This window comes from Zalophus californianus, chromosome 11, assembly GCF_009762305.2.
Source record: "Zalophus californianus isolate mZalCal1 chromosome 11, mZalCal1.pri.v2, whole genome shotgun sequence".
Taxonomy (NCBI): Eukaryota; Metazoa; Chordata; class Mammalia; order Carnivora; family Otariidae; genus Zalophus; species Zalophus californianus.
The window spans coordinates 59318228-59342556 of NC_045605.1; the positions used below are offsets into that span (position 1 = coordinate 59318228).

Genomic DNA, 24329 nt, shown 5'->3' on the forward strand with positions numbered 1-24329 from the left:
CTATCCAATCACCATACAGTGAAACCACATTTCACAGGCTCTGGACACACAAACTTTTAAATACCTCACTCTTAAATATGAAAGGAAAAGAGTCGCCAGGCATGTAAGGAAAGCTTGAGCATAAAAGCCAAAAGTATAATCAAGAAGAAGAAAACTAGAAGGAAGCAAAAACAATACAGAAAGCAATAGAAGAAAACTCCCCCAAAAACTCTAGAGAAGAAAAAAATACCCAGAGAGAAAAGAAAAGAGAACATAATATAACCATGAAACAAAAATAAGATTCTTTTTATAAAGGTAAAAATAACAGGACAGAGATAACTTTTGGGATTTTAAGATATGTTAGCTAATTTTTTTAATCTATAAAATAATTGGAAGATAAACGAGAAAATCTCCCAAAAAGTAGAACAAAAAGATATGGAAAATGTGAGAGAACAAATAAAGTTAGAAAAAGCAATTGAGAGTGCCCAACCTCCACTTAATAGGAGTTCCAAAAAGAAAGAAAAGATTAAATGAAAGAATATATTATCAGATAAATAGCATCTTAAGAAATTTTTCCTGTTAAAAATTCTTTTCTATCACTAAAGGACATGAGTTTTCAGACTGAAAGGGCCCACCAAATATCCAGTGGTTGAAAACAGATTCCCACCCAGGCATATCATCATGAAATATCAGAATTCTTGGAACATAAAGAAGATTCTAAAAGCTTCCAAAGGAAAAATAAATAAGCCACATATACACAATAGGGAATTAGAATTACATCCCTCAGAAACAACATAGGAAGCTGAAAGACAATGGTAAAATGCCTTCAAATTCTGAGAGAAAGTTATTTTCAACCTGGAAATCCATACCTGGCCAAATTGATGAAATGTGATGACCCAATCAACATGAGGGTGTCTCAAGAAATGTGCCTTTTATGCACCCATTCTCAGGAAGCTACTTAAGGATATGTATGCTCTATTAAACCAAGAAAAAGGACATCACAGAAATCAGTAAATGAGATATCCAGCCTAATAGGCAAAGGAACATCCCAGGACAATAGCTCTGCAGAGCAACAACCAGTCCACATTTGTGCAGGAGGATAGAAGGCATTTAGTCAGTTTTTTTCTATGTAATAAAAGAAAACCTCAAAATCTCAGTGGCTTACAAAAACAAATATTTTTCATGTTCATGGGTCTACATATTGGCTACAGTTCAATTGATATATCTGGGTTCAGCTGGGCTTGGCTCTAGACTGAAGTTTGGGTTCAAGTCTTCTCCTCATGTTTTCTCATTCTCCTTGAACCAGCCGCTACCCAAGCCACGTTATTTTCATGGCTAATTGTAGAAGAGCTCAAAAAGCAAGCCAGATGACACAAGTACATTGAAATCTTCTGCTCCTCTCATGTCTATTAACATTTTTGAGCCAAAGCAAGTCATAGGGCCAAGCTCAACATCAATGGAGTAGGAAAATGTACTCCCCATAGTCTAGTGGAAGATACTGCAAAGTCATTTGGCATAAAGCATGGGTGTATAATTCAGTAAGAGGAAGGAAGTGAAGAACTGGGAAAATAGTCCAGTCTAACCCATAAAGCTCCAGGAGAAATGTCTCCAGGAAAAAAATAAAGGGACTGATAGAAGACTTGACATGTCTGTGTGGAAAATAGTATTTCCAAGAGTTTTACAATTCCTTAGGAGAGAGATAATGATAGAGAATATAGAAAAGTAAGCAAATGAAAAACAGGCTATTATTGATTCTAGGGAAAGCAAAAGTTCGTACAAGGAAATTAATCATGGTACATAAGTGATACATACATGACTCAGACATAAAGTCCAATTAAATATTTATATAACTAAAATTTGTATATGACTACTGTTTTTCATGGATTCCAAGATGCACAAGTTATTAAAACTGAAATCTGAAAATCTGAAATCAAGATCTGTCACAATTGCTATCAGCCAGGCAATGATCATGACACAGATGCTCTAACCATGTGCAAACATGACTGTTATTCCTATGGCATGACGGGATATGCCACTCCTGAACATGTCAGTCCACAATCCATTTAAGGACCATTTGAGGAAAGAATATAAGTCCAGGTTTTGTCTAAGAAGTTTTCATTTATATATTCTGAAAAATCAAGAAAGTGCCAGTATCAAAATTTGCAGAATGAATATCAGTAGTTTGGAAGAAAATCCCACTGATGATAGTGGATCCCCCTTTTAAAAAAATACTATATCACCATTACTCTTGGAAAGTATGGAGTATGATTTGTGTTAAAAAAATAAAATGTGGGCATTGACATCTTTGAGGCAAAAAATGATTCAAAAGAATGAGATTCTGAATTCTGAAAGAAATTTTAGAAATACTTTAACCAGTTTATTTGCTTGTATTTTTTAAAAAGATTTTATTTAGGGGCACCTGGGTGGCTCGGTCGTGGAGCGTCTGCCTTCGGCTCAGGTCATGATCCAGGGGTCCTGGGATCCAGCCCCGCATCGGGCTCCCTGCTCAGCGGGAAGCCTGCTTCTCCCTCTCTCACTCCCCCTGCTTGTGTTCCGTCTCTCGCTGTGTCTCTCTGTCAAATAAATAGATAAAATCTTTTAAAAAATATTTATTTATTTGAGATAAAGAGAGAAAGCACGAGTGGGGTGGGTGAGGGGGGAGCAGCAGAGGGAGAGGAAGAAGCAAGCTCTCCACTGAGCAGGGAGCTCAACACAGGGCTTGATCCCAGGACCCTGGGATCATGACATGAACCAAAGGCAGACGCTTAACGACTGAGCCACCCAGGCGCCCCTGTATTTTTCTTTTTATTGCATGCATGCACAAAAGTATATAGTAAATAATACATCTGAAGTCTAAAGGATCTCTTTCAATAAATATAAAATGAAAATTCTAAGTTATAAGAGTATTGTTACTTTGGTAATTATTTTCTTTTTAGTGATATATAAAGGTATATCTTACAGTCAGTGATGTCTTAGATTCAGTGAAATACGGCATATTGGATTAATAAAAGGAGACACATTGGTGACTTTGGTGGTGTGAGTGATAAATATTCATACTAGGAAGCCAATAGTCTAAAATTAATAAATCAAGAAATCACAAGGTAAACATTATACTGAAAGAACACACTGCCAAGGATTAAATCCCAACTCTGCCATTTGCTAACCATGTGACCTTACAAAATTACCTAACCCCTCTGTGACTCAATTTTTCTCATCCCTAAAATGGGAATAGAAATAATACCTATAATATAAGATGATTATGAAGACTAAACAATGTATGAAAAGCACTTAAGATAGAGCCTGACACTCTATTGTAAGCACTCAATAAATGTTAGCTAAAAATGTTGTTTATCTAAATATGTGGAAGTAAGTACCAAAAAGATTGAAAGCTGAAATGGTTTGGAGAGTGGGATCTGGGTTCTGGGGATAGAAAGGGGTAGAGAAGGGGCATCTGAGTGGCTCAGTCAGTTAAGCGGTCAAGCATCTGCCTTGAGCTCAGGTCATGATCCCAGGGTCCTGGGATGGAGCCCGCATCAGTGGCTCCCTCCGCTTGCCACTCCCCTTGCTTGTGCTCTCTCTCCCTTTCTGTCAAATAAATAAGTAAAATCTTTTAAAAATTAAAAAAAGGGTAGAGCAGAGGATGTTTTTCATTATAAGTCTTATCATTATAAGTCTTGATTTTTTAATTATATGCATTTTAATTTGATAAAATAATTATTTAAAATATACATGTAAAGGGGCACCTGGGTGGCTCAGTCGTTAAGCGTCTGCCTTCGGCTCAGGTCATGGTCCCAGGGTCCTGGGATCGAGCCCCTCATCGGGCTTCCTCCTCAGCGGGAAGCCTGCTTCTCCCTCTCCCACTCCCCCTGCTTGTGTTCCCTCTCTCACTGTGTCTCTGTCAAATAAATAAATAAAATCTTTAAAATATATATGTATTAAAATAAAATCTTAAATATATATATATATACATACATACATACACACACAGGTAAGTGGATCATAGGCCTAAATGTAAAATGCAAAACTATAAAACTCCTAGAAGATAACATAGGAGAAAATCTAGGTGACATTGGGTTTGGCAGTGACTGTTTAGAAACAACATCAAAAGCACAATCCATGAAAGAATGGATAAGTTGGACCTTATTAAAATCAGAAACTTCTGCAAAAAGACACTGTTAAAAGAATGAAAGGACAAGCCATGCAGCCTGGGAGAAAATATTTGCAAAACACATATCTAATGAAGGACTAGTATCCAAAATATACAAAGAATCCTTAAAATGCAACAATAAGAGAACAAACAACCTGATTTAAAAATGGGCAAAAACCCTGTCCTGGGAGCCTGGGGAAGAGGCTGGCCTTGGGAGGAGCTATGGAGGCATCACCTCTTTCTGCGGCTTCCCCCCACCTTCCCAAAGGGCCTGGTGGCTGCCCAGCTGCCCCTGCCCTGCTGGGGGTCTCAGCCCACCACTGACACTTCTGCAAAATAAAGCATATGTGTTTGAAGTTGGAAGGGAGCAAGGAAGAGCAGGAGAGGGGGGAAGGGGAGAAAGGGAAGGAAGGGAGGAAGGGAAGAAGGAAGGAAGGAAGGAAAAGAAAGAACGAAAAGAAAGAGAAAGAGGAAGGAAAGAAGGGAGAGAGAGAAAGAAGGAAGAAAGAAAAGGAAAGGGGAGAGAGAGAAGAAAGAAAGGAAAGAAGGAAGGAAGGAAAAAGAAGGAAGGAAAGGAGAGGAGAGGAAAGGAAGAAAAAAAAAAAAAGATCTGAACAGACACCCCACCAAAGAAAATAAATAGCAAATAAGCAAACAAAAAGATGCTCCACATCATGTTATCAGGGAATTGGGGAATTGTAAACTAAAACAACAATGAGATACCACTACACACGTCCTAGAATGACTAAAACCAAAAACACTGGGGACGCCTGGGTGGCTCAGTCAGTTAAGCGTCTGCCTTTGGCTCAGGTCATGATCCCAGGGTCCTGGCCCCGCGTCGGACTCCCTGCTCAGTAGACTCCTCTGCCCCTGCTCATGTTCTCTCTCTCGCTCACTCTCTCTCTCAAATAAATAAATAAAATCTTTAAAAAAATAATTAATGGGGCGCCTGGGTGGTTCAGTCTGTTAAGCATCTGCCTTCGGCTCAAGTCATGAGTCCTAGGATCAAGCCCCATGTTGGGCTCCCTGCTCAGCAGAGAGCCTGCTTCTCTCCCTCTGCCCCTCACCCTGCTCATGCTCTCTCTCTCTCTCTCAAATAAATAAAATCTTTAAAAAATGAATAAATAAAATAAATTAAAAATAAAATTATTTAAAAATAAAACCAAAAACACTGAACACAACTCATTAAGACATCTGGGGTACCTGATACCTCCTGCTATTTAGGTTTTACCAGCATTTTGTCATAATTATAGTGGACTTGTGTGATGTCTTACATGAGGCTAAGAAGATCAAAGTCCCTGTGGACTAAATTGTGGCACAAAGGCCGAGAGTTAACATGGTCATGAAGCAAAATGGTGAAGGTGTATTTTCTGCCCTTGCCAGATTAAACAAAGCTACCTTTGGTTTTCTTTGCTCGTTGAAATAGAGAAAAACCATTTACAAGTTGATAACTTTATTACAGGTGGCAGAGGCTCTGTTGTTTTGCTTTAGTAAAGAAACCATATCAGGAACAGTACAATTGGAGTCATCACCTGTCTTAACCTTTCAATAACCCACTGCCATTCTCCAAACACCTTCTGACTTCTGCATGAGCCAGACAGGTGAGTTAAGAGGGTAAGTAACAGCAGTCGCCACCTCTGAATTTTCAGGTCTTTGATGAGTGTCTGAGTCTTACATTTCCCCCAGCAATGCAGTATTGGTTTTTGTTTATAATTTTGATAGGAAGTAAGCTGTAGGGCTTCCCCTTAGCCCTTTCAACCATAATAGCCATATTCCATGGATTAGAGTGACATATTCTACCACTTGCTGAATATGCCTAATCTAACTATCCACTATGGAACTACAAAAATCATGGGTTTAAAAATGGGCTTGAGGACAGGACCGGCAGTGAGGTAGATTAGAATCAAAAGTCAGTTTTTCACTTGACTCCATAAGCCTCCACTCTGAGTGGGGGATCACGGTGCCAACTACAACTCCAATTAGCATTAAGCCAGTGTCAGGAGTTCCCAAGGGCACAGTTATTCTCTTAGTTTCCTAGGGCTGCCATAACAAGTACCACAGCTGGGTGACTAAAACAACAGAAATGTATTTTTTCATGGTTCTGGAAGACAGAAGTCCAAAGTCAAGGTGTTGGCAGAGTTGGTTCCTTCTGGAGGCTCTGAGAATCTGTTCCATGCCTCTCTCCTAGCCTTTAGTGGTTACCAGTAGTCCTTGGCGTTCCCTGGCTTGCAGTGTATCACTCCAATCTCTGCCTCCATCCTCACTTGATGTTCTTGCTGTTTGTCTCTCTGTCCAAATGTCTTTTTATAAGGACATAGTCATTGGATTAGGACCCACACTAGTCCAGTATGACCTTATCTCAGCTTGATTACATCTGCAAAGAACCCATTTCCAAATAACATCACCTATTACACAGGTACCTGGGGAAAGGGCTCTGACATATCTTTTTGGAGGACACAATTCAACCATAACAGTAATCCTGGGACATGACTATAGGTCCCATTGGGGAAGCCTATTAGGAATATATCGACAGATATTTATACATCTTCCTTAAGTGTACCTACCTTCACTTCATTCAAGGAACCAACCCAGGTCTGAAAATTGGGTGAGAGACCATAACTCTTATCTTGTCTTAAGTTGGCCTTCTGTTCACCAGTTCCAGAGGATTCTTGGTTTTATGAAACAGGATCTTAGTGAAATGCCCATATTCTTCAGTCCCATCTGCAGTGTCTTCCCCCAACATCCCTGGCCTACAGAAACCAGTTACTATGCACTTTCCAAAGATGTTGTTACTCTCTCACAAATATGTTTCTCAGTGGCTTAGTGAAGAGAACGTCATCTGGACCCTCTCAAGGAACGGCATTAATTGTGAATGAATCACACCTTCCTAGAAGGGAAGGTTTATAAACCAACATTCCCATCTCCATAAGTGTTTGGATTCTTTCTGCTACATTATACCAAAGGATTCTTCATTTAACAAAACATACATCTACTCTATGACCCAACAATTCCATTTCAAGAGAAATGAAAACATATATCCACAAAAAAAAAGACTTGCACATCAATGTTCATAGCAGCACTATTTATACTAGAACAAAACTAGAAATAGCCCATATGTCCATCAAAAGAGAATGGCTAAACTGCATATTAAATTAGTTTTATGTTACTGTGTAACAAATAACCCAAAACTTAGCAGCTTAAAACAACATTCTTTGCTGTGCAGAAGCTTTTTATATTGATGAAGTCCCAAAAGTTCATTTGCCCTTTTGTTTCACTTGCCTTTGGAGATGTATCTTGAAAGAAGTTGCTGTGGCTGATGTCAAAGAGGTTACTGCCTATGTTCTCCTCTAGGATTTTGATGGATTCCTGTCTCACATTGAGGTCTTTCATCCATTTTGAGTTTATCTTTGTGTATGGGTGTTAGAGAATGATCAAGTTTCATTCTTCTATATATAGCTGTCCAATTTTCCCAGCACCATTTATTGAAGAGACTGTCTTTTTTCCATTGCATATTTTTTCCTGCTTTGTTGAAGATTTGAGTTGAGGGTCCATATCTGGGCTCTCTATTCTGTTCCATTGGTCTATATGTCTGTTTTTGTGACAGTACCATGCTGTCTTGGTGATCACGGCTTTGTAATATAGCTTGAGATCAGGCAACATGAGGCCCATGCTTTTGTTTTTCTTTTTCAACATTTCCCCAAAGATTCGGGGTCTTGTCTGATTCCATACAAATTTTAGGATTGTTCCAGCACTTTGAAAAATGTCATTGGCATTTTGATCGGGATGGCGTTGAAGGTATAGATTGCTCTGGGCAGCATAGACATTTTAACAGTGTTTATTCTTCCGATCGATGAGCATGGAATGTTTTTCCATCTTTTTGTGTCTACTTCAATTTCTTTCACGAGTGTTCTGTAGTTCCTAGAGTATAGATCCTTTACCTCTTTTGTTAGGTTTATTCCGAGGTATCTTATGGTTTTTGGTGTTATTGTAAATGGAATCAATTCTCTAATTTCTCTTTCTACAGTTGCATTGTTTGTGTATAAGAAAGCAACCGATTTCTGTGCATTGATTTTGTATCCTGCCACATTACTGAATTGCTCTATGAGTTCTAGTAATTTGGAGGTGGAGTCTTTTGGATTTTCCACATAAAGTATCATGTCATCTGTGAAGAGAGAGAGTTTGAACTTTTGGGACTTCATCAAGATAAAAAGCTTCTGCACAGCAAAGGAAACAGACAACAAAACAAAGAGGCAACCCACAGAATGGGAGAAGATATTTGCAAATGACATTACAGACAAAGGGCTGATATCCAAGATCTATAAAGAATTTCTCAAACTCAACACCCAAAAAACAAATAATCAAGTCAAAAAATGGGCAGAAGACATGAACAGACACTTCTCCAAAGAAGACATACAAGTGGCTAACAGACACATCATTCTGTTCATCATCACTAGCCATCAGGGAAATTCTAATCAAAACCACATTGAGATACCACCTTACACCAGTTAGAATGGCAAAAATTGACAAGGCAAGAAACAACAAATGTTGGAGGGGTTGTGGAGAAAGGGGAACCCTCTTATACTGTTGGTGGGAATGCAAGTTGGTACAGCCACTTTGGAAAACAGTGTGGAGGTTCCTCAAAAAATTAAAAATAGAGCTACCCTATGACCCAGCAATTGCACTCCTGGGTATTTACCCCAAAGACACAGATGTAGTGAAAAGAAGGGCCATATGCACCCCAATGTTCATAGCAGCAATGTCCACAATAGCCAAACTGTGGAAAGAGCCGAGATGCCCTTCAACAGACGAACGGATAAAGAAGATGTGGTCCATATATACAATGGAATATTACTCAGCCATCAGAAAGGATGAATACCCAACTTTTACATCAACGTGGATGACTGGAGGAGATTATGCTAAGTGAAATAAGTCAAACAGAGAAAGTGAATCATATGGTTTCACTTATTTGTGGAACCTAAGGAATAGCATGGAGGACATTAGGAGAAAGAAGGGGAAAATGAAGGGGGGGTAATTGGAGGGAGAGATGAACCATGAGAGACTATGGACTCCGAGAAACCAACTGAGGGTTTTAGAGGGGAGGGGGCTTGGGGGATGGGTTAGCCCAGTGATGGGTATTAAGGAGGGCATGTATTGCATGGAGTACTGGGTGTTATATGAAAACAATGAATCATGGAACACTACATCAAAAACTAATGATGTACTGTATGGTGACTAACATAACATAATAAAATTAAAGAAAAAAAAAGACAACCACAGTGATAGAAAAAAAAAACATTCACTCATTAGCTCACAATTCTGTAGCTCACAATTCACTCATTAGCTCACAGTTCAGAGTAGGGCACAGTTCTCATCTGCTCAGGATTTCAGGATGTCAGCCGGGTTGCATTTCCTTTTGGAGACTCTGAGGAAAAATCCACTCCCGAGTTTATTCGATTCTTAGCAGAATTCAATTCCTCGTAGTTGTAGGACTGAGGTCCTGTCTTCTTACTGGCTGTCACCCACATTTGCCATGTGGCCCCTCCATTTGGCTATGAAGACTCTTCCTCCTGTTGAGTGATGTTTTTCAAATCTCTCTGACTTCACTGTTTTCTGACCTCTTAACCCAAATATAAAGGATTCAACGTCATTAGGTCAGATCCACCCTTTTTAATAGTCAATAGTGTCATATGATATAACCTAATTATGGAAGTGATATCTCATCATAGTCATAGTACTGGGAATTACACAGGGCATGTACACCAAGAGGTAGGAATTTTGGAGACATCTTAGAATTCTGCCTACACAAGTATATTCATTCAATGAATTACTACTCAGCAATAAAAAAATGTAATGAACTATTGATACACACAACATAGGTGAATCTCAAAAACTTTTTGTTGAGTAAAAGAAGGCTTACACAAAGTACTCAAAGGAATTAAAGAACGGGCAAAATTAAAGAACTTTTTCTAGTGGAAAAAGAATCAGAAGAGTGGTTACTCCCTGTGAGGGAGTGGGAGTTGGGATTAATTGGGAAGAGGCATGAAAGAACTTTCTGGGATGATGGTAAGGGGTTGGGTTACATAGACGTGTGTGTGTCATACTCATTGCGTGGTGGGTGCACTGAAGATTTAGGCATTTCACTGTACGAAAATTTTACCTGAAAATTAACAAATAATATTTTGTTAAAATTGATACACAGAAGTGTTAGGAACCAAGTGTATGGATGTCTGTAACTTACTGTGAATGCATCAAAAAATACAACAGATTGAGAGATGAATAGAAGAATGGATAGCTGGGTAGATATAAGGTAAAGTGAATATACAAAAATGTTATTATAGACTCTAGGGAAAAATAACCTCATCTTAAAAAAAAAAAGGCAACAGAACTCCCAGTTATGGGGCACCTGGGTGGTCAGTTGGTTAAGCGTCTGCCTTTGGCTCAGGTCATGATCCCAGGGTCTGGGGATCGAGCCCCGCATTGGGCCCTGCTCAAAGAGGAGTTTGATTCTCCCTCTCCCTTTGCCCCTACCCCCCACTCACGCTCTCTCTGTGTCTCAAATAAATAAATAAAATCTTAAAAAAAAAAAAAAAGAACTCCCAGTTATTAGAACTAACTCATGAAATCCAGGCTCTCTGGTATGTGCACTCATATTGATCTATTCAGCCTAATTTTAAATTATGTTCCTCCTCCCTGGTCCAGCACCTCAAAATCCATTCTCAGATTTGCCAGATTTTATTGATATAAATTTGAACAATCTTTTAATTCTTTTAGTGGGAAGGCCTTCTTGTGAATTTGACCTCCTATTTGACCATGAGGCATGTTGGGGTCTGATTCTGGCTGTGAGTATGGAGATAATGAAGTCAGTGGGATGGGGCATAAGGAAACTTGGTTTCCTCTTACCAGATAATTCCCATGGGGACATCTTTACATGGTCTTCAAACAAGAGAAAAGTTATCCCATTAGACAGAGAGGAAGTCCTATAGTATCTGGCTACTTTCAGTGGGAGGTTGGGATTGTGACAGAGATCATTAGTTGCCTGCTGTGATAGATAGCTTCTGACATGGCTCTCAGTGATCCTTGTCTTCTGATTCTCATGTCCTTGTATAATCCCCTCTCCTTGAGTGTGGGCAGGACCTAGTAACCTTCTTCTAAGGAATAGAATACGGCAAAAGTGATATGATGTCATTTCCAAGGTTAGTTTATGAAAGACTGACTTCTGTCTTGCTGGCATTTTGTCTGGCTCTTCTTATTTGCTTTCCCTGTTGGAGAGGTCCATATGGCAAGGAACTGAGGGCAACCTCTGGCCAAAATCTGGTAAGGACTGACCCCTTCAGTCCAGCAGCCCTGGAGGAACTGAATCCCGGTAACAACCATGTGAGTGAGCTTGGAAGGAATCTTTCCTTGGTCAGGCTTTCATTTGAGACTAAAGATTTGGCACCTTGACTCAACCTTATGAGAGGCCCTGAAGCAGAATACTCAGGTAAGTCACATCCAGATTCCTGATCCACGGAAATTATGAGATAATAAATGTGTGTTGTTTTAAGCTAATAAGTTTGGGGTAGTTTGTTATGTAGCAATGGGTAACAATACACCTGCCTAATATCCATTCTCTCCTCAGCAACATAGACTCTACTGGGGATGGGGCATACTAATGTGCTCAGTTAAAATCTTGCCTTTCCTAGTCTCCCATTAAGTTTGATGTGACTGTATGACTAAGCTCAGGCAAAGAAGTAAGTGTTGAATGGAACTTCTAGAAGGTTCCTTATTAAGGAGCTGTCTCACTGAGAGATGCACTTTTTCTTTTCCTTTTTCCTCATTCTTGCTGCCTAGAATATGGATGTGTTAGCTGGATCTCCAGTAGCTACCTAGGACGTAAGAACCTAAGTTAGAAACCACACTCTAGGAAACAAAAAAAAAGAAGGAATCTGAGTCCTTAATGCCAATGGAGCAGCCACACAAGCACTGGACTCCTTACTTATAGACTTACCTTAAGTGAAGAAGAAATAATCTATTATTTTGCTTACCTTGTTGTTATTTTGGATTTTCCCTTATGTGCTCCCAACCTAGCCCTAACTCACAAAGGGCTTAGGCCTCTCTTAGCCATCCAAATTCTTTCATCACCATTCCCATCCTGGCATGTCCCTCTTTCAAACCATTCTCTAACTCTCACACAGGAGCAAATGTTGAGTTTGATTTTTACCCTCTCATTCTCTCTTTAAGCTTTCCACACATCCTCACAATCCTTGAATTCCTCATTCCCTTTATACTGATCCCTGACAGTCCACCAAGTCTATGCTCTTTATGGATACTTAATTCCAGGTGGCCACTGGTAATAAATTGATGAACTGTTTTGCCATTAAATAACACTCTATGTCTGGATTTTTGCTGCCTTTGTTCCCAACCAGAAATCACAATTATTCCAAGATTCCAATAGTTCTGAGAGTCTGATGCCCTCAGCCAATCTAGTACCAATTTCTATATCAGAGTTATTAGTTACAAGCAACAGAAACTACATCTTATTTAAGCAAAAAAATATATTTATTAGACATTACATTCATAAAAGATATTAGATATCTCAGAGAATTACTGGAATGACTGGAGGACCAACTATAGAACTAGAACTAGAACATAGAACTAGAAATACTACCCTAAATTAAGCTACATTGTTTTCCCCATGAAAACAGCCTTGCCACCACTGCCCCTTACACAGCTGATGTGATTGGCACTGAACCCTCACTGCTGCCAAGAACAAGCTCTGTAGGGGCCTGCTGCACCTAGAACTAGATCTTGCTGCAACCTTTTGCCCCTGTAGAAAATTTTTATGGTCCATGAGTCCTCACTACTACAGATTCCTTAGCTTAGTCTGTGATGAGTGTACATGATTGGCTGAGACTAGGTCAAGTGTCTAAATCTTGGTTGTAAGGGAAGTTTAGAAAGCAAGTATCTGGCATCTGTTAGATGGGGAATTCCCCTAGCTTAGAAAGTGGTTTCAGATGCTTCAGATTCAGTGGTTTAAAAAAAAAAAAAAAAAATGAATGTCAGCTCTTTCCTGCTGTCAGGCCAGAGTGCCACGGACTGGGAGAATCACACTTTCCTAATTTATCTGGATCTTCCCAAATATCTCCATTTCGTTATAAGACATTCACTGTTTCCTAATCAATATTCACTTTAGGGGGTGGCAGAAAACTTGACTATGGACAGTCTGCCAAGCACATGATTATCCTCTTGCTGCAGCCTCTGATTGCTGGTCACAGGCAGAGGTTTCCTTACCAGAGTTACAAATTATCATGCTGTCCTTCATCTACCTGTTCCCTCGTGATGCACCTTTCTGAGGGTGCAAATGTAGACAGTATACATGAATATTTTACCTTTTTCTACTTAATCCTTTGATGTTGCAACCACAGGGCAAGGGGAAAAATTGACATCAAGTTCTAAGAGACACATGCAATAGTTTTTCCAGCTACTTTATTATCACCTAACAAGGTCATATCATTTCCAGGCTCAGAATGGAGACATTCTCACTGCCTCCCACCCTACATCAACAGGACCAGTTTCATATTTTAAGATCTGCTCTTTGCATCATTACATAGCTTATACCAATTTTTATTTGAATATCTTTATTTGGAAGTGACAAATCCCACTTGAACTAGATTAAACATAAAGAAGAATGTGTTGGATTAAAAAAAATCCATTGAAGGACTGAACAACTAATTTGCAAAAAGAGTAAGGATGTCTCAGGAATCACCAGAACTAGGCTCCTAAATTCTAACATGAGACTCTATATCTTTTGCTTCAACTTTTTATTTATTCTTTCTTCACTACAGACCACCTTTTCTCTTAATGATAGGGAAAGTAGCTGCAAACATTTCCTGAGATTTATATTTATAGCTTTAACCATTCAAAAGAGAATGATTCATTTCCCAATTAAGAAGTAATGATGAGGGGCGCCTGGGTGGCTCAGTTGGTTAAGCGACTGCCTTCGGCTCAGGTCATGATCTGGAGTCCTTGGATCGAGTCCCACATTGGACTCTCTGCTCAGCGGGGAGTCTGTTTCTCCCTCTGACCCTCCCCCCTCTCATGCTCTCTCTCTCTCTCTCTCTCATTCTCTCTCTCAAATAAATAAATAAAAATCTTTAAAAAAATAAAAAAAAGAAGTAATGATGAGGAAGTGTTTGTTGACCCATCGTTGGACAAGTACCCACACCTGGACCAATTATGGCTGAGGGTAGGATTATATAAGAGCAATGATTCCCTGGGTAGCCATGTGGATGGAGGAGACAGTTTCCAAGAGAAGAGTTGTGCTGGCTGACCACACCATAGATGTCCACTATGGCAGCCCTTAGGCAGGACCCTTCCCACGCATAAAAACTTGGATAAGCTTGTCAGTGTATGGTGTGGTTGTTCGGATCAAACCTTTTTTTCTTCTTCCCTTTTTAAAAGAAGAGTCAACTCACCTCACCATCTGTGTGCCATTCTCTTGTCCAGAAAACTGAAACATTCTAAGGATAACATCCCCCATAGACAAATACCCATGTGCCCATCAGACTAGGAGATTCTTTTGTTTTTGTTTTTTAAAGATTTTATTTATTTGTCAGAGAGAGAGAGCACAGCAGGGGGAGCTGCAGGCAGAGCAGGCAGAATAGGCAGAGGGAGAAGCAGGCTCCCCACTGAGCAAGGAGTCGGATGTGGGACTCAATCCCAGAACCCTGGGATCATGACCTGAGCCTAAAGTATCACTTAACCAACTGAGCCACCCAGGCGTGCCCAGACTAGGAGATTCTTAAAGAAAGCATCTAGGATTAATTTATTCCCATGTGTCTAGTGCCTCATAAAGTTCTATTAGATCAGACACTCAAAAAAGATTTCTAGAACTGGATTAACATCTTCCCTCATTCTTCAGAGATCCTTGATGGTTGAGCATTTGGGTCCCTGGAAAGGCCTAATGCTAAAAGCTGAAAACAAAAACAGAAATTGGTAGTATACTGGGTAGCCTAAGGTACCAATAGAAAGAAAAGAATGGTCAAAAGGGTTGTCCCCATAACAGAGAAATGAACAAGAGACTGTAAGTTCTGATAGACAGGTTGGGAGGACATACAGTTAATGTGTTTGCCTCCAACTCTCCCTGGAGCACAGAGTCATGGCAGAAGAGAATAGGGATTTGGAAGAAGGATGCTTGTGGAGTTGGTAGATAAATGGGGGGGGAGGGGAGAGGAGTTCAAAGGTCCTCAAGCAGGACCTGACAATGCACTAACTTTCCACTCCCTTCCTTATTAGAAGTTAGACATGGATGTCTGATCACAGTTAGCTTCCAGTCATGGTTAGACAATGATGACACTGAGGACATTGCTTCAGAGGGTGAGAAGATGAGTTTCCATGGTAAGGAGTAGCCACTACTCCATGCTCTTCCCCATAGCAGAGAAGGGCTGACAAGGAGTGCACTGGCTTAATAAATCAGCATGGTGGCCACTTTCTGAGCCTAGGTAAGCCTTGCTCAGGGTTCTGAGGGGAGGCTAAGGTCAGAGACTACTTGTAGAAGTGGGAATAAGGTAGTGGTACTTGGGAATTCCCAGGCTACCATTCTCCAAGTGACCATAGGCAGAAAAAGTTCTCCAAAACATGGGTCCTTCCTCATTCATTCTCATGGTGTTTCCACTGTCTAGGCTCACAGAGTAAGTTAGTGTCAGAGCAGAAGAAAAAAGTCCCTCCCCAGGTTCCTTTTTGTATTCTGCTCCCTCTGTCGGGGGGCGGGGGGGGGTGGAATCCTCCCACTCTGACACACTTCCACTGTTTTTAGTTCACTCTTTCTACAGGACCACTCCTTGGGCCCCAGCCTCTTCATCTGCTAAAATTAAGAGGTCAGGCTGGGTAATTCTGCTAGGCCTTGATATCCTCTGAAATCTTTGAGGGTAGAGGTGATGCTGTGGTGCAAACATAGGGGTTTATGTCCAGGTTCTATATCCAGGTATCAGGTGTAACAAATCAGAGAAGCCTGACCAGAGTGTGGTCTGGGTCTGTGAGTCACACAGGGCTCAGTCAGTTGGTGAGAGGGAGGAAGGGGTATGTGTGAGTGATGGTGCTGGCGGCAGCAGCAGCAATATATTAAAAAAACAAACAAACATTAATTTAGTGCTTACTATGTGCCAGGTACTATTCAAACACTTTATGTATTTTAATTCATCTAATCATTAAGATAAACCAGTTTACAGGTGAGAAAACTGAGGTATAGAGAGGCTGAATGACTTAGTCTAAGTCATAAGTTTGTATGTGGCAGAGTTGAAACCCAGCAACCAGTCTCCAGAATCTGTCATCACTCGTGGAAGTGAAGACATTGTGCTCAGCAAGGGGGTGTCACAGCAATATTGCTGCAACAGTGTTTTGTGCTAGAGCATCTTTTGTTCTCCAAGAGTGCACGCACTTGTGGGAGGGAGTTTCAGTTGGGATGAGCTCCCCACAAGAGATCTCATCCACTGGCCTCTTGAATGTGAGGTCCTTGCAGAGGCAGCCCACTCTCCCTGTTTCCTTCTTCTTTTATGGTGAGTTCTCAGGGAGCCCTCTTTCCTGCCCCCATCTCTCTCTCTCTCTCTCTCACACACACACACACACTCACACACACACACACTCATTTGCACGCACCATGCAGCCTACCCTCCAAAGTCCCCCCACTTCTACCACCTGGAAGACCTGAACCCAGTAGTGGACAGGGTTCAAAGCATTTTTTTGAGCTGTGTCTGTTTCTATGCCAATCAGCAGATGCAAATGGCTGCCTGCAGAGAAAGGAAACTGAGCCATGGGAAGGTGAGCTCCTGCCCTGCTAACCCCGTAACATGCGTGTTAAAATAAAATTTCTAATCACCACTACCATAATTTGATTACCTGTAAAGGTGTCAAGCATTCACAGATTATATTGGTCAGAGATTTTGGCTGCAAGTGTCAGAAGCCCAAACTTAAAGTAGTTTAGACAGAGAGGGGAATTTATTGGTTCAATGACCAAACCGTAGAAATGACAGGGATGGATCATGGTCTTGGAGACAACTGGAACCAGGGCCTCTTTGCCTCCCCTCATATCTCTGCTTTACCCTGCCTGTGAGCTTCAGTTGCTCCTTTCCTTCAGTTTTGTCACTGGGGAAGGGATAAGGCCCCCTGCAAATTCCTCCGATGAGGGAGGACTTTCTTCCAGCCCAAAGGTTGGCTCAGAGGAAGGAAGTTTCCTGTCCCTGGGGAATGAGGGAATGAAGAAGAGAGGATGATCCCTTTCCAGAGAGTGGGGAATGGGACTCAGGGGTTGGGGATTCCATCCCCAGAAATGAGGGCAGGGATTCCCCAACACACAGCTTAGCTTCATTAGCCCAACAAGCAGATATGGGAAGACCTGTGATGTGCAGAATGGTGTGCTAGACACTGTGGTAGGGCCGGGAAGTAACAGTTCTGTCCTGAGACCTTGCATTTTATTGCAAATATTGGGGACATGAGTCACCAAAAGAGAGGGAGCTACTATGGGACATTCAACAGGGTCTAGGGGCATCGGGGAAGGCTTCCAGGAAGCAGTCATGTCCACTTCAAGACCAGATGGATAAACAAGAGTCGTCCAGGTTTGGGGGTTTGAGGGAAGTAGGGGGCAGTGGAGTGGGGTGGGGAGTGGAATGAACATTCCAGCCAGAAAGGACAGCTTTAAACTACAAGATCAATCAATGTGTGAGGGCTTCAAAGAAAGCCAAGGTAAGGGGGAGTCAGGCTGGAGCACTGGTGCTAGAGGACATTGTGAGCAGAATGAGGGCTTGGATTTGACCCCCAGGGCAATGGAGAGCCATAATAGCTCTAAGGAGAGCACTTCTGAGTTCTCAATTCTGAGATCCCTTTTTGGGCTCCCTGCAGAGGATGTGTCAGAGGCGAGAGGTACACTTCACACACCCGTGGGGAGAACTTTTGAAGCAGTTTTGCTGTCAGCTTTAGAAGCTTATACCTAAAACGTAATTAGAGACAACACTTCAAAGAACCCCCCCCCCCCGGCATAGAGTAGGTACAGAATTTGGGGACAGGTGATCCTTGTGTAAAGCAAAGAGCTGGTGGCCCTTGAAGTGGATGACCTGAGGATGGGCATGTTCCCCATAGTGGGGAATTGGGGAAAGGTATTCCCAGGGACCTTCTCTCATCCTGCACGGGTTTTCTCTGGGTCTTCACTCTCGTATCTGTGGGACCTACCAAGATTTGGGTGGAGGAGGCTGGGGGCTGGGTGGGAAAGCTGTCCAATCCACCTCAGGTGAGCTGCAGGGGCAGAAAGCTTCTCTCTTCTGTTCTAGAAAGGATCCTGTGTTGGTTTTCCCACAGTGTGAAGGCCCGAGGCTGAATCTGCTGAGGGTCAGGTCTGTGGCCAGTTGCAGACTGAGTCTAGGTAGTTTACCTGGTGAAGAAAAGGAAGAGGGGGGATGGGGAGGCTGAGAGAGAGTGTGGAGGTCACTCGGTTACTCCTGATCTCCTGATCCTGACATTCATCACATACACACACTCTGTGCCAAGGGTGCTGGGGACCAAAGGGTCACACTGGGTGGTGGTGGGCTGGGGAACTGGGGAAGGGGAGAGGCAGGCCGGGCCCTGAAGGTACAGGGCAGGGTTGTGTGGCCAAGTCAGGATAGAGGGATCTGGGCTGCAGCGACCCTCCCCCTCAGCAGCCTGGCCTGGCCTCCACCACAATCCTACCGGCCCTTGGGCACTCCCGCTGTGGGTCTCAGCTCTCCGAAGGCTCTTTCTCTCAGCTCTGTTCCTCCTCTATCTGTCCCTGTCCTTGTCTCTCTGAGACCGCCCCTCTGTGTATGTGTGTCTCCCTGTCCCTGCCCTGTTTTGTCTCCTCTCTCTCCTGATCTCCGTCTCAGTCCTTGTTTCCATCTATGTATCACCCCGGGGCCTTCTCTGTCTCCATGCCTGCCTCACTCTCTTTCTCGGTCCCCCTCTTATCCTTGTCTCCTCTGTCTCTGCCTTGTCCCCATCTCCATCCCTGCCTTTCTCTTGCACGAGCTTCAGCTTTGTCTACATCTCTATCGCTGTGGGCCCACTTGCCCCTGTCTCCAATCTCTCTCGCGTCCATGTCTCATCCTTGTCTCCATCTGTGTACCTGTATCTCTCTTGTCTCTTTCTCCATCACTGTTTCTGTCCCTTTCTCCCCCCGTGTCCTCTCTTCATCCACGTCCCCATCCCAGGCTCCGTCTCTTCCTTGTCCGTGTCTCCATCCCCCTCCTGGACCGCCTCCGTGGTCCCCGGTGGGATAGGACCTCGCTGGGGGCGGGGCCGAGGGGCTGGATCAGAATAACTCGGTTATCAGGACGAATTGAATTAACTTCTTCACCGGAGCGCCGCGAGGCCTGTCTCCCCTCCCTTCTGCGGGGCCGCAGGTGGGGAGGCCAAGGAAACGGGTTGGGACCCTCCAGCCTGGCACTGTGCGTAGAGAGCGAAGGTCTGATCGGGAATGGGGCGGGATGAGGACTGTAAGGATGGGGCCCCACACTGCCCCGCCCTGCACCTCGGGAGCCCAAGGAGGGCGGCGGGGACCCTTTGGAGTGGGGGTCTGGGGTAGCTGGGGGTGGGGCCTGGGCTGTCCAGGCCCCGCCCCGCGGAGCTTGCCCGCTCCGCCCCCTCCGCGGGGTCCTGAGCGTTAAAAGGCGCGCGGGTCTGGCCGGGCGGCACTTGCATTGCACCCGGGCGGAGGGCGGCCACGACGGGGCGGGCGGACTCACGGGCGCTCAGAGCCGGCCTCGGGTCCTCGGCGCCAGGCGCTCGAACCCTCAACCCGACCCCCACCCGGCCGGGGACCCCGACCCCGACCCGGCCCGGCCCGGCCCCCGACCCCGACCCCCGGGCCGATGGACTACTCCTACCTCAATTCGTACGACTCGTGCGTGGCCGCCATGGAGGCGTCCGCCTACGGCGACTTCGGCGCCTGCAGCCAGCCCGGCGGCTTCCAATACAGCCCCCTGCGACCCGCCTTCCCCGCGGCTGGTCCGCCCTGCCCCGCGCTCGGCTCCTCCAACTGCGCGCTCGGCGCTCTACGCGACCACCAGCCAGCGCCTTACTCGGCAGGTGAGCCCAGCCCCGGCCCAACCCTCCCTCCAAATCCTGCGGAAACCCCAGCCCCTGCCCTATTTGGCAAGTGATTGCGACTGTCCCCCACAGCCGCCACCATCCTTGCCCTCCAACACCCGAGGGATCCCCAGCCTCCCTGTAAGACGGGCCTCCCGTAGGCAGAGTTGAGCCTCACCCTCTCATCTTTTCCCTTCTCGTGCTCTTCGGGTCAGGGAAATAGATCCCTGGCCCAGCCCCAGGCCCCTCACCAGGTCCTCCCTTCCCCACCTGCAAAGACTGACCACCAAATCTCTCCATCTCCGTATCCTTGGAAGATGCTCCCGGCTCAGTCCAATCAGATCTCCATCCTTATCCCCACCCCACTTCATGTCTGACCCCAACAAGGGCTCCTGCAGCAGCTGAGCTGCCCAGATGGAAACCTTCCTAGAGCCCCAGCACCATCAAGCCCCTCCTGCCCAGTTTTGGACCCATCCTGCCTGTGCCCAGACCCTCTTGCACCACTGAAACCTCCTCCCTTACTGGACGAAAAGAGTGTCCAGGTCATTAAGCCACTTTCATTCCCCTCTCCCAGCTAGAGTCCTACAGAACCCAGAAGCAGTCTCCCAGTACCTCCAAGCCTCTTGATCTAAGTCCCAATCTGAACCCTCAACCTCATGGAGCCTCTCCAGCCATCTCCATCTCTCCGGTTAGAGTCCAGGCTGCCCCACCCAATCTCCTTATCATCTTCTTTCCTGGGAAGACCACTGGGACCCAAATAGAATATTGGGGCCTAGGGGGTGGGAAGGGATGGTGAGATGGGGACCTGGATTTGGAGAAATGAAAACCAGCAAGGTGGAGCCAAAAACTGGAAAGGCGATGGGGAGATTGGGTACTCTGGGCCAGATGAGGATGTGGATTGGGGAGACAGGGTCAGGAAATGGGGATATGGGCCCCACAGAGATGGAGAAATGAGAACAGGTATAGAGAGGTGTGAGCAAAGATGGGAAGACTGGGGGCCCTGGAAGAAATGGGGACCCAGGGTTGGGGAGATGGAGATAATAACTATGTGATGGGGACAGGAATTATGGGACATGGGGACCAAGGAAGATTAGCAAGGGATGAGGAAGATGGGGCTAGGAATGGAGTGTTGCAGACAAGGATTAGGGGGAGATAGAGAACTAGGGATGTAGGACAAAGATGAAGGATATTAGGGACCCCTGAAGAATATGGAGACTTAAGCAGGGGTTGGAGACAGGGATGAGGAGATATTGTCAGAAACACTGTCTGTAGGGCAGCGGGGACTGGGATGGGGTAAAAGAGACAAGGATGGGAAGAGAATGAGGGAGAGCAGTGGGGCTGGCTGTGGGGGAGTCGGGTCAAGAGAGAGGTGCCTGGAAGGAAGAAGAAGGGCAAAGAGATGGTATAGGAACCTGGGTGGGGGAAAATAAGGACCCTTTTCAATGGGCACAAAGAAAAGAATGGTCCAGGACGGAAAGCTGAAGAGAGATGTGGATGGAGAAAGATGAGGAAGAGGAGAGGACACCTGGAAGAGAATGGGTTGTGAGATGGGGCTGAGGAAATGAGGCCTGGGAGGAGAGAGATGGCAAGGTCGAGGGGGCTAAGTCCCTACATGGCAGAAAGTACATGGCAGGGCTCACAGTGAACCCAGGCCAGGGAGTCTCAGTCGCCCAGGCGGGGACCAGAACTGGTTACTGGGAAGACTCATGATGATGATGAGACCTGGCAACCAAGGCTAGGGTGGACAGAGCAGGGCCTGAAACCAAGCGGGCAGGTTGACCAAGGTAGAAGCACACCAAAGCAGAGGTCGCAGGCGCAGGTGGACTGGAGGGAGGTGAGGGAACACGGGGAGGACCGGGGACAGGTCTTGACCTGAGGATCAGATCCTGATTCCCTCGCTGCTGCTCTTGGGCCCCAGATCTCCCTGCGCCCTGTCCGCCTTCACTCCTGCCGGCTCCACTGAGCGACAGGGAAGACGCTCAGTTAGAGACTGAGCGAAGGAAGCCGAGGGGCTGGGTCAGGGGCGGGGGACCGCGAGCGATCTCAGGGGCAGGACACAGCGGGCTGAGCTCGGCCCCTCACGCCTCCACTCTCGTCGCTCCCCCCTCCTGCACACACCCCTAGTGCCCTACAAGTTCTTCCCGGAGCCGTCGGGCCTGCACGAGAAGCGCAAGCAGCGGCGCATCCGCACCACGTTCACCAGCGCACAGCTCAAGGAGCTGGAGCGCGTCTTCGCAGAGACTCACTACCCCGACATTTACACACGCGAGGAACTGGCGCTCAAGATCGACCTCACTGAGGCTCGCGTGCAGGTGCGTGTTTGCGTGTGTGTGCAGGAGTGTGCGCGTGGAGGAGGGTGGGAGGTTAGTGCCCGATACCTGGGGGCCGCGGGACAGAGGGGCCTCAGTCGGGTGGCAGGCAGGTGCAGCTTGGAGGCAAAAAGCTGGGGCTAGGGGCCAGGGCGCAGTCTGGGGGTGGTTGGGCAGGAGAGGATGGGCAACCTGGGGAGGCAACGGGGCCAAGACTTGGCAGACCTGAGGCCCTCAGGAGAACTGAGTTCTTCAGCCCCACGATTTCCCCCTGGGTCTCCTTAGTAGGGCCAGGCATGTAGAGGGATGCCTGGGAATTCTGGAAGGAGGCCGAGTGGGTAGAGTGGGAGCCAGGCAGACGAATCCGGGAAAGCCAGCGAGCGCCTCCATGTCCCCTCCCCAGCTCTGCTGCTGTGAATTCTCTGAGTCCGAAACCCAGGGCTCTGGGCCGGCTCAGGGCTCAGGAGGGCCCGCCCAGATGGACTCTGTTGTCTCTCTTACAAATCCAAGTACAGATGTTCAGCTGGTCCGCCTTCACTGGAGACCCTGAACAGAAGGTTTCCTCTAGTGCCCGAACCCGTTCTCCACCGCCGTGAGACACTCCAGGTGGAAATTCCTGGAGCTTCTTGTAGGAAGGAATCGGGGGCAGGGCTTTGGGTGATGAGGGAGCGAAGGCGGAGTCCCCTCCAGGAGACCAAGAACTCTGGAGGCAGCGGGGTCCGCGGGTGAGCAGTTCCCAAGGGGAAGACCTGGAGGAAGGGGCAAGTGGAGGCGAGGAGATGAGCAGAGAAGCAAGGAGGGCTACGAGCCTAGTGGTGGAGGGCCAGGGGGCCGACGCTCAGAAAGCTGGTGATAATCCTGATCCGGCCCTTCCCGACTGAGGGCTCACCCGCGTCTTGCGGCCTCGGCCTGACCGGCCCCTGTGCCCGCAGGTCTGGTTCCAGAACCGCCGGGCCAAGTTCCGCAAACAGGAGCGTGCGGCCAGCGCCAAGGGTGCGGCGGGCGCGGCGGGAGCCAAAAAGGGCGAGGCGCGCTGCTCGTCCGAGGACGACGACTCCAAGGAGTCCACGTGCAGCCCCACGCCCGACAGCACCGCGTCGCTGCCGCCGCCGCCCGCCCCCGGCCTGGCCAGCCCGCGTCTGAGCCCCAGCCCGCTGCCTGCCGCCCTGGGCTCCGGGCCCGGCCCTGGCCCCGGGCCACAGCCGCTCAAGGGCCCATTGTGGGCGGGCGTGGCGGGCGGCGGGGGCGGCGGGCCGGGCGCGGGCGCGGCGGAGCTGCTTAAAGCCTGGCAGCCGGCGGAACCCGGGCCCGGGCCCTTCTCCGGGGTTCTGTCCTCCTTCCACCGGAAGCCTGGCCCGGCCCTGAAGACCAATCTCTTCTAGCCACCGGACTCTGGAGGCTCCGGGCCTGCCCCCAGAGACGCCCCTGCCCCTCCAGGACGTGACAGAGCCCCTCCCCATTTGGGCGCCCGCCTGGAAGTGCCCATCTGTCCCCACCCCCTACCGTGTCTGACCCCTAGGTGTGCCCTCCCCAGCTTTGGAGACCAAGTCAGGACCTCTCGTCCTCACCTGCCCCTCCCAGCAGAGCGGGGTACTTTTCACTGGGACCTCCCCCCTTCCAGCTTGGCTTTCTTTGGAACCCGGATCAAATAACTGTGCTGGAACGTGAGGGTCCTCAAGTACAGTAACAGCCTGGCTCCCTCCCCTGGCTCTGCAGCTGGCTGGGTCACTCCTCACCTTAGCGACCAGCCTGCTGCCCCAGAACCTCGGGTCCACCAGTACTGGTCCTCCTTGGGATAATAAGCCGCCTGAAGGGTCGCACTGCCA

The 24329-nt window shown here is 46.3% G+C and overlaps 2 protein-coding genes across 3 annotated transcripts in view; both read left to right on the forward strand.

The window, feature by feature from the left end:
* CLPB (caseinolytic mitochondrial matrix peptidase chaperone subunit B) overlaps positions 1 to 16981 on the forward strand; it is a 173174-nt gene extending 156193 nt beyond the window's left edge. The window contains exons 18-19 of one of the 2 annotated variants that reach the window (XR_003517316.1): positions 5589 to 5727; positions 16874 to 16981. Coding sequence is in view for 1 of the 2 variants with exons in the window: in XM_027578462.1 (XP_027434263.1) it covers positions 5589 to 5678 (90 nt within the window). In the remaining variant the exon portion in view is untranslated. The remainder of the gene's footprint in view (positions 1 to 5588; positions 5728 to 16873) is intronic. The other variant, XM_027578462.1, reaches the window with a different exon arrangement.
* A 2982-nt stretch (positions 16982 to 19963) lies between these two features.
* PHOX2A (paired like homeobox 2A) lies at positions 19964 to 23997 on the forward strand. The gene is made up of 3 exons (XM_027580562.2): positions 19964 to 20194; positions 22319 to 22506; positions 23436 to 23997. Exons 1-3 carry the CDS (start codon positions 19978 to 19980, stop codon positions 23883 to 23885), a joined length of 855 nt encoding a protein of 284 aa, XP_027436363.1. The 5' UTR covers positions 19964 to 19977; the 3' UTR covers positions 23886 to 23997.
* The last annotated feature ends 332 nt before the right edge of the window (positions 23998 to 24329 follow it).